This window comes from Bos taurus, chromosome 1 (genome assembly GCF_002263795.3).
Source record: "Bos taurus isolate L1 Dominette 01449 registration number 42190680 breed Hereford chromosome 1, ARS-UCD2.0, whole genome shotgun sequence".
NCBI classification, from domain to species: domain Eukaryota; kingdom Metazoa; phylum Chordata; class Mammalia; order Artiodactyla; family Bovidae; genus Bos; species Bos taurus.
The window spans coordinates 63,981,529-63,996,374 of NC_037328.1; the positions used below are offsets into that span (position 1 = coordinate 63,981,529).

Genomic DNA, 14,846 nt, shown 5'->3' on the forward strand with positions numbered 1-14,846 from the left:
GAGCAGCAGAAATCTACTGGCTGAAAGTTTCCTGTTACTTCCGGCCCTAGAGAGGCAGGCTTAGGCAGCATCAGGCTCAGCCCATGTGAGATGCCTTCTCCCAATCACAGACCACCCTTCCCTGGTCCCAGAGGTTCAAAGGATTGGTGCGGGGTAGAAAAGCACCTCTGGCCAGAGCAGCGTGCAGAGAGCCGACACAGTACCAGGAGGAGGAGGAGAGGGTAAGGTGAGTAGACCCATTCCACTGTGCAGGGAAGATACCTGCACTCTTTGGGGCTGGGTTGCTTTCCTGGGAGGGGAGTGAGCTGTCTGCAAGGGAGAGGGGGAGAAGTTCATTTCCTGATGAATAGAGTCTGTCATTTTTTTTGTAAGTTAGGCTATTGTGGCTGTTCACAATATCTTTTACTTTAAACTGTACAACTGCTTTCTCAGCCCCTTTGATATGGTTCAGTTCTCAGAACTGAGATAAAGTTCTTCCGTCGGGTATTATTCACCCATCCTGATTTCCACCTCACATTTCCTCACAGAAAAACCAAGAAAAATCCGAGAACCCTGGGAAAACCTCCATCTCCTGACTAAATCTTAGATAGACAGGCACCTTTGTGGGCTTCCAGTTCCCCTGTAGAGTCAGAAAAGCAAAAGAAAAATTAGCCTAGCAGAAAGAAAGTTTCCCAGACTTCTTGTCAGAAATCATTTGGTCTTGTCCATTCATAATGGGATTTGAGAGGCAATTTATTCACGTTTCTTCTCTGCAAACAGTTCTGCTTAATAAATGTTGAAACAGGTCAACAAATTAGCTTCATCTACACAATGTTATTTTTACATAACTTCTTTTCACTCTGCATCAGTTGGTGTTTCCATCAGGGTTTGCAGGTTGTATTTTATGTTCCAACAACACTTCCACACATAATACAGGTTAAGATTCAAATAATATGAGTACTACTCTACGTTTATGAACTTAAAACCCCACTTACAAATGGCTTTAAAGATACTTAAGACATTTTAAATTTTTATGAATTTTAATGTTTTTTTAATTAAAGAGCATGTTTATTGATGATGTTTTGCCTGAATAGAATTGCTAAGTACTACAGAAAGAACTCACTTAGATTGTATATAAATACATATTTCAGTTATGTATATAGCTTGAGTTATACAGTTTTCAAGCCTTGTAAGGAATTGTTTAGTTCTAGCAATTAACCTTTCTCCATGAGGAGAAGTATTTCTTATTTTGCTTTCTGTTACAACAGAGTTTTTAGTTTAGTTTTTTGTTTGTTTGTTTGTTTTGCTTTCTGAAAAAAAAGGGCATAAAAATCAACTCAACTGGGAGTTTTTAGCTATCTTGAAAGATTCACAGGCTTGTAAATACAAAGGGGATCTTAGACACCATCTAGTCAAGAAAAGCAAATGAAATCTCAGAATTTCTTTTGGCCCCTCCTGCTTACATTCTTACCCAGGGCAAACAGTGGTCAATCCTAGAATATACTTCACCCTGATGCTGGAATCTGGGCCTCATGGCCATGCAGGCTACCCACACCCCTGATGCGTCACTGTTCCCTCACTGGTGCAGAGACCAAGTTCATGGGGAGGTACCTTAACCTCACCTCCCCCAAGGAATCTCCATAGTGTTCCTGCCCTGGGGTTGGGCATGCCACTCACATTGCCTGCACCCGAGGCCCTCAGTGGGCTGAGAACACCTGAGCCACTGCTTACAGCTTAGTGCTTGACTTCAGGTTGGAGAGTGACTCAGATCAGCACAGCAAGCATCAAGAGGCAAGAGCACACTGTCCCAAAGAACTCTTTGCAAAGATGGAAATGTTCTATACAGCAGCCGCTAACCACATATGGCTATTGAGCATTTGAAATGTGACTAGTGCAACATAAGGATTGAATTTTTTTTTAAACAGGTTTAACTTTATTCTTTTTTAAAAATTAATTTATTTAATTGGAGGCTAATTGCTTTACAATATTGTGGTGGTTTTTGCCATGGGTGTACATGTGTCCCACCATCCTGAATCCCCCTCCCAAGGATTGAATTTTAATTGAATTTAATTAGAATCTAAATAGCTTCATGTCTCTACTAGTTACTACATGAGTCAGAGCAGGTTTAGAGTTTTAAAGAAAGAAAAACTAAGGGATGCTCTGCGCAATGGGGGTCATGGCCATGAGAACAAGTTCCTTCTTTGATCACTTATCATTCCCAGGGACTCATCATACCCTAAATGTAAGCAGATCAGCAACTGTCCTGATATAATCTCCACAGACATCTTTATCCTCACCTCTGAGTCGTACAAGTGTCTGATCTAGTTCTCGGTTTCAGAATCTGGGCTAAGGCAATGGCCTATTGTCTATTTTGTCCTCTCCTATTTCTCTTTTTTTTTCCTTTGTCAGCCCAAATTTCACTAACAGGAACTAAAGTGCAAGGTGTGGTTTGTGTGTTCTCTGGTCCAACAAACTTGGGTAAGGAAAAGAGGTAATGAACTTGAAAAAATGATCTCATGCTTGGTGGGTGAGTCTCTCTCCTTTTTCTCCTGCTTTGAAAATTGGTTTGTTTAGTGAGCAATGATTTTTAGACCTATTTTTCATTGTGTCTGGAAACATTAACACTGTGTAGATGAATAATTTTTAGAAGAAAACAAACTGAATGAAGACACAATGAAAAAAAACGTAAAGAAAACTCCAGCCTCTTAAAAGAATCTGCACTTCTCAGAGCAAAGGAACTCCCAGGATGTTGTGCAATTGGAATAAATCATCATGGTGCCAGGCCACTGGGCAGTCTTCCACAGGGTGGGGCTCACAGGGGCTTTACTATGTGTGGAAAATATTTTGAGGTGAACTGAGTACTTTCAGTCAAGGGCAATGTCGTTTCTAAAGAGGACAGCAGCTACTCCATCCTCTGCCCACTGCCAATTCCACTTTCTAAAATTCACTCTATCCCATCCGCTTCCTTTACTGCTGCTGCTGCTAAGTCGCTTCAGTCATGTCCGACTCTGTGCGACCCCATAGACGGCCTCCTACCAGGCTCCTCTGTCCCTGGGATTCTCCAGGCAAGAACTCTGAGTGGGTTGCCATTTCCTCCTCCAATGCATGAAAGTGAAAAGTGAAAGTGAAGTTGCTCAGTCGTGTCTGACTCTTAGCGACCTCATGGACTGCAGCCTACTAGGTTCCTCCATCCATGGGATTTTCCAGGCAAGAGTACTGGAGTGGGGTGCCTAGCCCTCCCAAATAACAAACAAAAAAAAGGGAAGGAAGAAAAAGAAAAAGTTCAAATATATTTGAGGGAAGCATTGCTTTGAAATAACTCAGTTTCAGGAAACCCCCTATCTGAAAAAGCTCACCCATACTGGGAGCTAAGAGTGAAGTGGAGAGGGGCAGACACAGGCACAGTATCAGCAGTCAGTCTCTACCCACAGCCCCAAGCCCCTAGATTATGAGGGAGGAAGTTCATTTGTTCGGCTCTTCCCGCTCCTTGGGTCTCTTTCCCTCCCATGGTATCTTCCCTCTTCCTTTGGAAATTTGGAGACCGATTTCTACTCAAACCATTCACAATGAGGCATTGATATTGATGGCTTGTGAGGCTCACTGTCTGTGCCTCTTTTATATGTATTTGCATTCTAACCAGGAGCAAAGGAGTGATTCTCGATTTGTGGAAATTTGGAAATTAAGATGAAGAGTGAGAAAGACTTTGACTGGAGAGCAAGCGTAGAAAGTTCTCACCTTGTCAGCTTTGCTTATGTGACTCACCTTCTGGCAGGGCGTTAGGAGTTTCTCTCTTCGTTTTAAGGAAATACAAAGGGAAGTAGTATCTCCCTACCTTAGAATGAAGAAAGATCAGTGACAAATTTAATACAAAGTCCTGGTTTAAGAGTCAGGAGATCTGACTCAGATCTTGGCTCTGAAAATGACACATTAGTGATCTTGAACAAGTCGCTTTCCCTTAGCAGCTTTGGTTTCCTCATCTGCACCATGACGGGACTGACTATAAAGCCTCTCGGTTTACAGCCAGAGCTGATACTGGATCATACTATCAAAGGGCACATAGCCAATAATGACCCTGGGATAAGTGACACCTTAATTTCTCCGCAATCACATACCTTCTCTGTAAGACAAAACTACTAAGAGTGTAGTCATTGACTTTAAAGTGTGTCACTGACCAAGTAATTTGAAAGTTTCTGATTTTGTTTCTTTAATGCAATTATTCATCAAACGACTTTTTTACATGTACAGCAATCTATTCGTTTTGGGGTTCAGAATTAACTTCTTAACAAAGGTGGGTAAAGAAAAGAAGTAACAAAAAAGAAAGAAAAACAGGAACAAGGTGTCACTTAGGCTGTCATGACAGAGGCTAGTAGGGAAGAAAAGCCCCCCCCACACACATACACACAAGTACACTGAACAGGACCCAGTGCGGGCTGCCCTTGAGAACTGTTTGATTGGGCAGAGAGAGGGAAGTAGGAAAGGAAGGATAATTCTGGGCATGGGTGCTTGAGGAAAGGAAAGGATTTTCAGCTGAGCTTCAGAAGATGGTAAAGAGTTCAAGAAGCAAAAATGAGACACCGCACAGAGGAGCAGAGGAAAGTGAGTGCGAGGCCATCCGGAACATGGTTGGTATGACTGAATACAAACTGAGGAGTTGGTGCTTTATCTCTTTGGTTGACCAGCCTCTCTTCCCTGGGCCACAAGGAGAATAAAATGATTAGGACTGGACAAAAGCTACAGACACAGGCAAAGGGAAGTTATTAGTCTGTCTCTAAGAGCTGAAAAGCCAAAAAGGTCTCAAATTCAAGTGCAGCAGAGTAGGAGAGGAGAAATTTGGATTTGCAGAGATTGGTGAACAGGAGAGGATGGATGGACAAGTAAAGCCATCTGGAATTAGGAAGCAAGAAGGAGCCTGCGGCTGAGCTTGTGCTGGGGTGGGGACTCCACCCCTCCCCATCCTGCTCCCACCCCCACCCCCACCCCCACCTTGAACTGAGGATGCAGGGAGGCTTTGTAGGTGTTTAAGCAGGGGAGTAATAGAAAACCAGATTGTTTTAGGACAGTGCATCTCAAGACTAAGTGACTGGCACTTGTGCTGTGCTTAGTCCCTCAGTTGTGCCCAACTCTTTGCGACCCCATGGACTGTAGCCCTCCGGGCTCTTCTGTTCATGGGGATTCTCCAGCCCAGAATACTGGAGGGTTGCCATGCCCTCCTCCAGGGGATCTTCCCAACCCAGAGATCGAACTCAGGTTTCCTGCATTGCAGGCAGATTCTTTATCAACTGAGCTACTGGCTAAACCCAGCCCACTGTCTGCTTCGGTAAATGAAGCTTTATTGGCACAGAGCTGTGCTTGTTCGTTTCTGTGCCCTAACTTGGTTGCATGTCATGGCTAGGCTGAGTCGTGACAGAGACATTATCACTACAAAGCCAAGAACAGTTATTATCTGTCCCTTAACAGAAGGTTCGCCAAGGTCTGCGTTGTTACTCCCTCAGTGTCTGTGTATTGTTATTGTTTCTTTGCTCAACCTTTGAGATGTCTTGATCCTGTGGCCCTGAAGATCGCAGCAGGCATCTGTCGTGACAAGGACATTGTCTGAGATGGCCGCAGGCCATCAAACCAGGGAGCTTTGAGCTTTGACATTGATGTCCCCCTCCCCCACCACCCTCTGTGGACAGTCTAGACCCAAGGTTTGCCAGATGTCCCAGCAGCATCCTTTACAGCAACCTTTCCCGCCGGGGATCCCAGGTGTGTTTTCCCTAAGCCAGCCCCCCCGGCACCTGTTTGAACAATTTTGCCTCATCACATCTCCAGTTCTGGGACTATGGGAGCAGGATCACAGTGACAGCTTATGCCCGGTCACACCTGGGACCAGGCTGCTGGTACAGGAGGAAGGCCCACTGAGCTGTGGAGAGGAGGTGTCTGGCTCAGGTAGAGCCATTGTAACATTGTAGCATTCAAAAAGAACAAGAGTAAAAGTCTTAACCTGGAGAGACGTTTGCACTGGGAGCACTCTCTCCTGTCTCCTGATGGAGGAAGCCCCAGGACCAGGGTCGTTATTAGTTTTCTGGCTCCAAACAGCTGAAAACATAGGTGTCAACATTTTACTGATAAAAAGCCCTATTACTTCCTCATCCCTCTTATGCTGCTGCTGCTGCTAAGTCGCTTCAGTTGTGTCCAACTCTGTGCAACCCCATAGATAGCAGCCCACCAGGCTCCCTTGTCCCTGGGATTCTCCAGGCAAGAACACTGGAGTGGGTTGCCATTGCCCTTCTCCAGTGCATAAAAGTGAAAAGTGAAAGTGAAGTCGCTCAGTCGTGTCTGACTCTTAGCAACTCCATGGACTGCAGCCTACCAGGCTCCTCCGTCCATGGGATTTTCCAGGCAAGAGTACTGGAGTGGGGTGCCATTGCCTTCTCCGCATCCCTCTTATACTGTGCCAGAATTCTGGGGCAAGCCACACCCCAACCCAGGAGAGCACAGAGGCCCAGCCAGACAACTCCTGGAGGGAAGCCAAGGGTGGGCACAGCACAGGGATGTCTGTGGGGGAACCTGGGGGCTAGGTTCAGAGAAGTGGAACTCACCTGAACGGACAGCCAGCCCTCTGTCTGGAGCTTAGAAGTCATGTTAATCTTTGTGGAACACCACAACATGTTGATGTATTAGATTTAAAATAACTCAGTAAATCATGTTGGCCTAAGTTCATACTATAAACTAGATTTCAGCTAGGCAGGTGGTAGCGGGCACCCAAGATTTATGGAAAACTTTGTGGGAGGAAGATGCTTAAAATGACCAATTCTGATCGTTCATTTTTCTTCAGCTTAGGAAATGACTGCAATTATTCAATTTCGGCATCAAAGAAATGTCCCCCCAATAGGTGGAACATCTGTGTTCTGTAGGATGGTTTAAGAACCTCTGCTCTAGAAACTTCCCTCTGAAGGCAGTGTGTGGAAAGGAAACAGAAATGGGTGGATCCATCTGAGCCAGAAGTCAGGATCTGGAAGTGGGAACTGGAAAGAAAGGGTGAAATGTTCTCAGGAAATACCAGAAAATGATCGCATTTGTTTCTACCAAAACTATAAATTAGTTTAAATCAGGAGCATGCATCTTGCAGAGTTCTCCACAGAAATAAGAGCCAATAGGATATATATATAGAGGAAAAGATTTATTTTAAGGAATTGGCTTATATGGCTGGGATGGGGGTGGGGGGCTGACAAGTTTGAAATCTGCAGAGCAGACTAGCAGCCTGAAAATTCAGGTAAGCTGGTGTTGCAGTCTTGGGTCTGAAATCTGCAGACTGAAAACTTGTACAGGGTTTCTATGCTGCAATCTTGAGGCAGAATTGCTTCTTCTTTGGGAAACCTCAGTCTTTGTTTTTAAGCCCTTCAACTGATTGGATGAGGCCCACCCACATTATGGGAGGTAATCTGCTTTATGCAAAGGCAACTTATTTAACCATTAATTACATCTAAAAAATGTTATCACAGTGATACCTAGACTGGTATTATATTTGACCAAACAACTAGGCCCCATATCCTAATCAAAGTGAAAGTGTTAGTCCCTCAGTTGTATCCAACTCTTTATGACCCCATGAATGTAACTTGCCAGACTCCTCTGACCATGGGATTCTCCAGGCAAAAATACTGGAGCGAGTTGCCATTTCCTTCTCTGGGGCATCTTTCTGACCCAGGGATCGAACCCGGGTCTCCCATGTTGCGGGCAGATTCTTTATCATCTGAAGCACCAGGTAAGCCCTATCCTAATCAACTTAACACATAAAATTAATCATGGAAGGGTATTCATTGTGGTACTTCCTTATGAGGCAGGCTGAGACAAAACTCAAGAAGTTTGTTAACTTTATAAGGCACAACTACTCCAGGCTACAGAGACCATCACAGTTTATATTCCTTATGTAGAAAAGGGCCCATTTGTCCCTCTCTTTTGGTTCTCTCTCCATGCCTGACCTCTATGGAAAGGTCAACAAATTCATAATGTCTTTTTTATTTTTTTAAAATAACCATCAGCAGGGCACTTTGTCAGAGTTTTTCTTTGTGCAATCTAAGTAAGTTTATTAGTTAACCCTTGTGCACAGGCATTTACAAGCCTTCCAAGAACTTCAAAAGATTAACCAGGTCTGATCCTTTTCTTTCATAGAAATCCCATTGCCTTTGTTCTAAGTGATCCAGTAACACAACCCCTCCAAGAGGTTTCTCCAGCTAGTCTACTAGAGAAGTAAACTCACTTGCCACCATTTTCTAGGAGGCTTTCCTAGGAGTTTAGTTTCCTCTTGAGAGATTGTGTAATATCAGCCTACACATTAAACCAGGGTTTTCCAACGTCACTCCTGAGCACCTTCTAACTTCTTTGGTAACTGCATTTTGAGCAGTGATCTGCCTACATGTTTCTTTTCTATTAGTTCTAGAAATAGCAGTTTCCAACCAATTTGGGGCTAGCCTTGTGGTTAGGAAGTTTAGAGCTGAATAAGGGAAGCTTAGGCTCCCAACTTTTGCTTCAGCCAGATTTTGATCTGAGTTTGTATATGAGAGTTTCATACTGAAGTCATATTTTCATATTTCCTTTGAAAGTGTGGCTATTTGTTTTTAATTGAAATATACTTGATGTACATTATATAAGTTACATGTGTATAATAATAGTGATTCACAGTGTTTAAAGATTATACTCCACTTAGAGGTATAATAAAATATTGGCTGTATCCCCATGATGTACAATATATCCTTCCAGCTTATTTTATACCTAATACTTTGCACCTCCTAGGCCCCTCCTCCTCCCCACTGGTAACTACTAATTTGTTTTCTATATGTCTGTGAGTTTGCTTTTTTGTTATATTCACTAGTCTGCTGTAGTTTTTTAGATTTCACATATGCATGATATCATATTTGTCTTTCTCTTTCACTTAGCATAGCAACCTCCAAGTCCACCTGTGTCCTTGCAAATGGCAAAATTCTATTCTTTGTCGATTACATCTTCTTTATCCATTCATCTGTTGATGGACACTAAGGTTGCTTCCATATCTTAGCAATTGTAAATCATGCTGCTGTGAACATAGAGGCACATTTACCTTTTTGAATAGTGGGGCTTTTTCTTTTTTTCAGAATATGCCCCAAAGTGAAATTGCTGAGTCATACGGTTTAGTTCAGTGTTTTGAGAAACCTTTCCACAGTGGCTGTACCAATTTAGATTCCCAACGTGCTTCTGTTTTAAAACAAAATTAAATCACTAGCTTTAGGTGCCTTAATCATTCACTGTTTGTTCTGGTCTGTCTGCTTCAAGAAACTGAGGCAAAGGTAAAGAAAATAAATATTGGTTGGGTAACTGATACTGTGTTAGAACTTCACCCATACACCCACGTAATTTTCATAGTAACCCTTTTAGTTAAGTCTTATGTTACCCTTTTAGAGAAAGCTCAAAAAGATTAAGTAATTACCAAAGGCCACAAAACCACTAAGTGGTAGAGCAAGATTCAAACCTAGATCCGACCGAAGCCCATGTTTTTCTCCTTCACTGAATCTCTTCTGCAGTAAAGGTCTAGGCCAACAACTTACTCATTTATTCTTCTCATTCAAATACACGTTTTAAAAATGCACTTCATATACTCTTTTACTGAGTAAAATAATTTATTAAGAGCCTACCACGTGTAAGGCACTGTGCCACATAGGACCTAAAAAGGCAAATAAAACAGGGTTCCCAGGGCCTTCTCTTGCTTTGGAGACTCTTGCAGTAAAAGTACAGGAAGCCCTTCCCAGGCTGACACTGGGAGGAAAGAACGCACAAGGGCAGCAGAACAGAGTACTCCCTGAGTCCCTTCTGTGTTAGAGAGGAAGCGGCGCCAGCAGAGAGGAGGAAACTTGAGGGTCATCTCTGCATCACCTCGCAGTCTGGACCAGAGGCTCCAGAGCACCCCAGTGCCAGATGGTGTTAACCGTTGAGGAATGCTGGTGGAATGCACAGAGGGCCCCTCCCATGTGGACGTGCAGTTTGGTACCTGACTCTGGCCATACCCCAAGCACATCCCGGAAGCTTTTTCCCTCTCCCAGTGAGCTCCCCTTCCCCGACCATGAATCTTTCCATGGAAAATAAAAAGGAGCTCACATGGGAGATGGGTAAGGCTTTCAGGACCCTCCAGCAGAGCAGCCCTTGAGCAAGGAGCAGGGGAAGGTGAAAGAGGATGCTTCACCCCCACCTAGAAGCCTCTGGTTGTAGCATCGGTAACCACTGAAACCTCCTTCCTAGGGTCCAGGAGTCACTGGTACATAAAGCAAAGACACAGCCCAATTATTATGCATAATTTCTAATGTTGGTAAACAGTCTTGGTGTTTACCGATCACTTCCCCATCTTTAATCTCGGTAATCACAACAATCCCACCAAACAACTTATATTCTACTCATTTTATACATGAGGATTGAATAGACACTGAGTCGCATTGCCCAGGGTTACACAGTAAGGACTGGGCAAGACTGAGTTTGAACCTTGGCTTTCTAACATCAAGTCTGGGATGCTTACCGTTAGACCACAGCCAGTAGATCACACTGTGAGCTGCTAGAAACCTACACTTGGCCCCCTAACTGCCACACCTCTTGACATTTGTGGCTGTTTGGAGGATGTAATAAATATTTTAGGTCTTCTAGACACCAACCTAGTCTAACTACAGGCGGCCATGGAGAGTCTATGAAATGCTGACTCTCACATTAACCTGCACGTTTGCACCTCTTACTTATAAAAATTTTGGTATCAAAGGGTGGGTGGGAGAGCTCCAGGTCTGGGATGCATCTAGACAGGTTTTCTAGAACAACTTATGGGTGCAGCCTTGGGTTTAGGGAAAATGTGCAAAAATTAGTGCAGTGTTGAGGGGTTAAGGAGGCAAGAACTTAGACAGGAAAGTGAAGAGAGACCTAGTGATTCTGACCTTTGCAAGACAGGATCATCTGAGCAGGAAAATGTAGCATCTACCCTCTCCATTCCCGGATAGGCAAGACAACAACCCAGGTGTTTCTTTTCCTTCTCAAAGTGTCAGCCACATGGCAGATCTTTACAATCTGCCCTGAAAAGTGAATGATCTGGATCTGGGTTTGAGTCTCAGCTTTTGCATTTTCTAGCAACAAGGCTTTGGGCAAAGCAATTAATCTCTTTCAGCCTCTTTTTTTGCATCTGCTAAATGGCAAGAAAACAGCTTCTTCCCTAGATCCTCCAGGGGAGAATCAGCTCAGCTGATACCTAGATTTTAGCCCACTGGGACTCATGTCATGCTTCTGATCCCCAGAACTGTAAGATGAAACTGGGGTGTTCTTTGAGGTCACTAAGTCTTTGGTAACTTGTTACAACAGCAACAAGAAACAAACACAGATTTTGGTGAAAATCCCCATCTCTCAGGTCTGCTGAGAGGATGAACACAGAGTGCCAATATGTGCTGAGGATATTACTAAGTGATCGCAACATGACGCTTTCACCATCGCTTTGTTCTTTTGTTTCATTATCTAAGTGATTAAGCACTGCTGAAGGAGAAGTGAACTCCTAGTGGAAAAAGAGAAACATCTAGCAGGCAGCAAGCTGAGGGCATTCCCTGCGCATCCACACAGTCCTGCCCTCCTCAATCAGTCACCGGCCGGCTGCCTCCCTGACATCTCCTACCTCACGCTTGTCTCGATTTCTTCATTTCACTCTCCTTTTCCTCAAACCAAGCTCCCACCTGCCTCCTTCCTTCCTTTCTCCCGCTCTGGTCCACATTTTCCCACCCTAATTTTGACTTGCCATTCTCCCACAAAGTATTCCTGGGTCTCTTCCCCTTCTTTAAAACTCTGTGTGGCAGAACTGTCTTTGGGATCTTGTGGGATATATTTAGGCCACTGGGGCCAGGTCCTTTGTTCAGGGTCCCATCAGCTCCCCCTCTTTCTTTGGAGACCTACCCGCCTTTTCCCTTATCCCCATAGCTCTACTTTCCTCCTTTATTCTATGGGGGTATAGTCATTTTTGCTTTGAATCCACATTGCTATCATCACACTTTAAATTCCTTAAAGGAACAAACTGCCTTCTTTTCATTCTTTAAGCCCAACTAATGACCACAACTAAGTTACCCCTGCAGATGGGTGCTGGGTGCTCACCAGGCTGCTTCTGGCCTCTCTGGACATTTACCCTTTACTCTCTATATGTACCTGTGTTGCCTGAACTACCTTTCACGGTCTATTTATCTGTGTCTAGTTTAGATGGTAACCCAACTGGTCAGGAGCAGTATCAGCACATTCCAGGGAGGGGCTTTATAACATGCTGAGCCGGCTACGTGAGTGAGGCTCCCGTATGGGGAGGTTGTGCATTAACTCCAGACTCTGGCTCCACTCTGTCTCAGGGCAACCGTCTCAGGGAAGAAATGACATTTCTAAGTCTGAAATGACATTTCCAATGGGAAAGAAATGAATGCCATTTCTAATCAGAAGCTCCGCCTAGCAATCTTGTAACAACGACCCCGTTTCTTCCATTCACTCAGCAAACTTTGATGACACTGGTGATATCCACCATGTGCCCCATTCTGAGCCAAAAAAAACACTCATAAATTTCAACTCCTTCAGTTTCTACCACTAGCCAAGTGAACAGGTAGGGGAAATATTTAGAGATGTTCAAGGTTACTTGGAAGGTTGTAGATACTTACATTAGAGTGTAACAAAGAAGTTACAATTTAGCAAGGTCTGAGTCAAATGGAAGGCTTGTTTCCCACGGATTCATGACACACACCAGGACTTCAGCCAAACTGGCTCATTTGTTATCTCCTGGGCTCTTCACTCTTCTAAGGCTCTACTCCCTGATCTTTCCTTTCCTTTTACCTGGAATGTCACTCCCACTTTCCTCCCACACCCACCCACATCTATTTGATGCACGGAAACCACACAGACCCTGCGAGCATTATCTCTTCCCTCCTCAAAACTCTGATGTTATTAAGATCTTATTACATGTGTTATAATGATTTGGGAACACAGCTTCCCTACTAAAGCCTGAAAGTCAATCTCCCTTATGTATCTTTGTATACCTCAAAATGCAAGTTGTGTCATATAATACATTTTGATTTAGAGCCTGAGTGCATGAAGTGGATAGTTAATTAATTTAATAAACAAAACACTGAAAGATGTGGATAGCTATAATTCCAGTGTAAAAGCGAAAATAAATCACCCAAACACTTACCCCGCATTCCTTCCAGAGAATCCTTACCGAGGGAGAGACCCATAAAGCGCTAGACACAGCATTAACCTCGTAAATACTTTCTGGGAGCCAAATGGGCTGAGAAGCAGCACTTGGGCTCTGGAGTCGTGTAGACCAAGCCTCCAGCCCAGCTCTTCCATTTACTGGCTGTAAGACCCCAGGGAACTTAATTTACCAATTTAAGCTTGAGTTTCTTCATCTGCAAAATGGAGCCTCCTCATCCTTTTTCTTTTTCTACCTAATTGGGTTATGAAAATCACATATGTGTATGTCAAGTCCTTAGCAGAGTACCACATAGAAGGAACAGTTAGCCCCTCTTTCTCCCACCGCCCCCCATTCCCCCGCTCAACGTGACAGAGTATTTTTAATTTCCCAGCTATATTTGAAGATAATAAGACCTCCTGAAAATAATGGTTTTTAACAGCTGCCCAGAGTCTAAATGGGAACCAATTGCCCACTCCACCCACATGTTTTTCCTTTGGGCTTCAGCTTGCCATGACCAAGGGCAGGAAGAACCATACCAGGGACCTCAGGGTGCTTCGTCACCACCTCAGGTCTGTCGGACCTCAGGGTGCTTCGTCACCACCTCAGGTCTGTCCTGGGTGACTTTGGGCCTCAGGTCATCACTCAGAAGAATGCAGTCTGTATGTTGCACATCTTAAAGAACTCCTAAAAGTTGATAATCAGACTCAGATCAGCTTTACCTTTTTTTTCTTCTTTATGAAATTACAGTGATTACTGAACATAGTAACGAAACCTCCTCCATTGCTAAACGACCGCCGGGCTTAGTTTGGGTGCTTCAGAACACAAGGAGGCACATGGTGTGAGTGAGTTCTGCTGTGGGGCTGGCAGCAGTCTTTACTCCCTGCTCCTATCCAGTTGCAATGTTCTCGACTGTGTCCACAGCTTGGGGGAAATCCTGAAGATGGCCAAAGACGACTCCACTGTTCGTTGCTTCCAGGGCCTGCTGATTTTTGGAAATGTGATTATCGGTGTAAGTAATGAGTATTTTCCAGGAAATTCTGCTCTTTCTGTAATCATGATTTTAGATACAACAAAAGTGAGACTTTAAAGGAAAATAAAGAGATAGTGACTGGTTCCCTTCATCTTTTCTCCCTTTTAAGAAATGTATTAGTAAAACATGCTAGCTAGAATTTAACAATATGAATAATCCTATGTAACTATGTAATAGGGCTTCCTGGTGGCTCAGTAGTAAAGAATCTTTCTGCAGTACAGGAGACGCAGGAGACTTGGGTTCGATCCCTGGAGTTGGAAAGATCCCTTGGAGAAGGGCATGGCACCCCACTCCAGTATTTTTGCCTGGAGAATCCCATGGACAGAGGAGCCTGGTGGGCCATAGTCCACAGGGTCGCAATGAGTCAGACATGACTGAAGCAACTTAGCACGCACCCAACTATGTAATATATCAAAAAACCATGTGGAAAAAGAGAGAGATTTTCCTCCAGGCTTTAAACACCAGAATCTAAAAGGAGCCATGCCTACCATGGTTAGTGTCCAAGTATCCTCAACACACACACGGTGGTGTGTCTTTCCTTTCCCTCTTGGGTTTGATTTCCTTGGACTCTGCTATTGGGGGCAGGAGTCCGCATCTTCCTGTTCTGGTCACACGAAGGCCAGGACCAGGATGTGAGAGTAGCTCAATGGC

At 44.0% G+C, this 14,846-nt stretch overlaps 1 protein-coding gene across 5 annotated transcripts in view; it reads left to right on the forward strand.

Moving 5' to 3' along the window:
* Positions 1-73: 73 nt before the first annotated feature.
* The window catches only part of UPK1B (uroplakin 1B), a 29,045-nt gene continuing 14,272 nt past the window's right edge, over positions 74-14,846 (forward strand). The window contains exons 1-3 of one of the 5 annotated variants that reach the window (XM_010801071.4): positions 134-226; positions 2,389-2,470; positions 14,087-14,174. In XM_010801071.4, coding sequence (XP_010799373.2) covers positions 14,106-14,174 — 69 coding nt within the window. In that variant the 5' untranslated portion in view covers positions 134-226; positions 2,389-2,470; positions 14,087-14,105. 5 annotated transcript variants of the gene reach the window in all.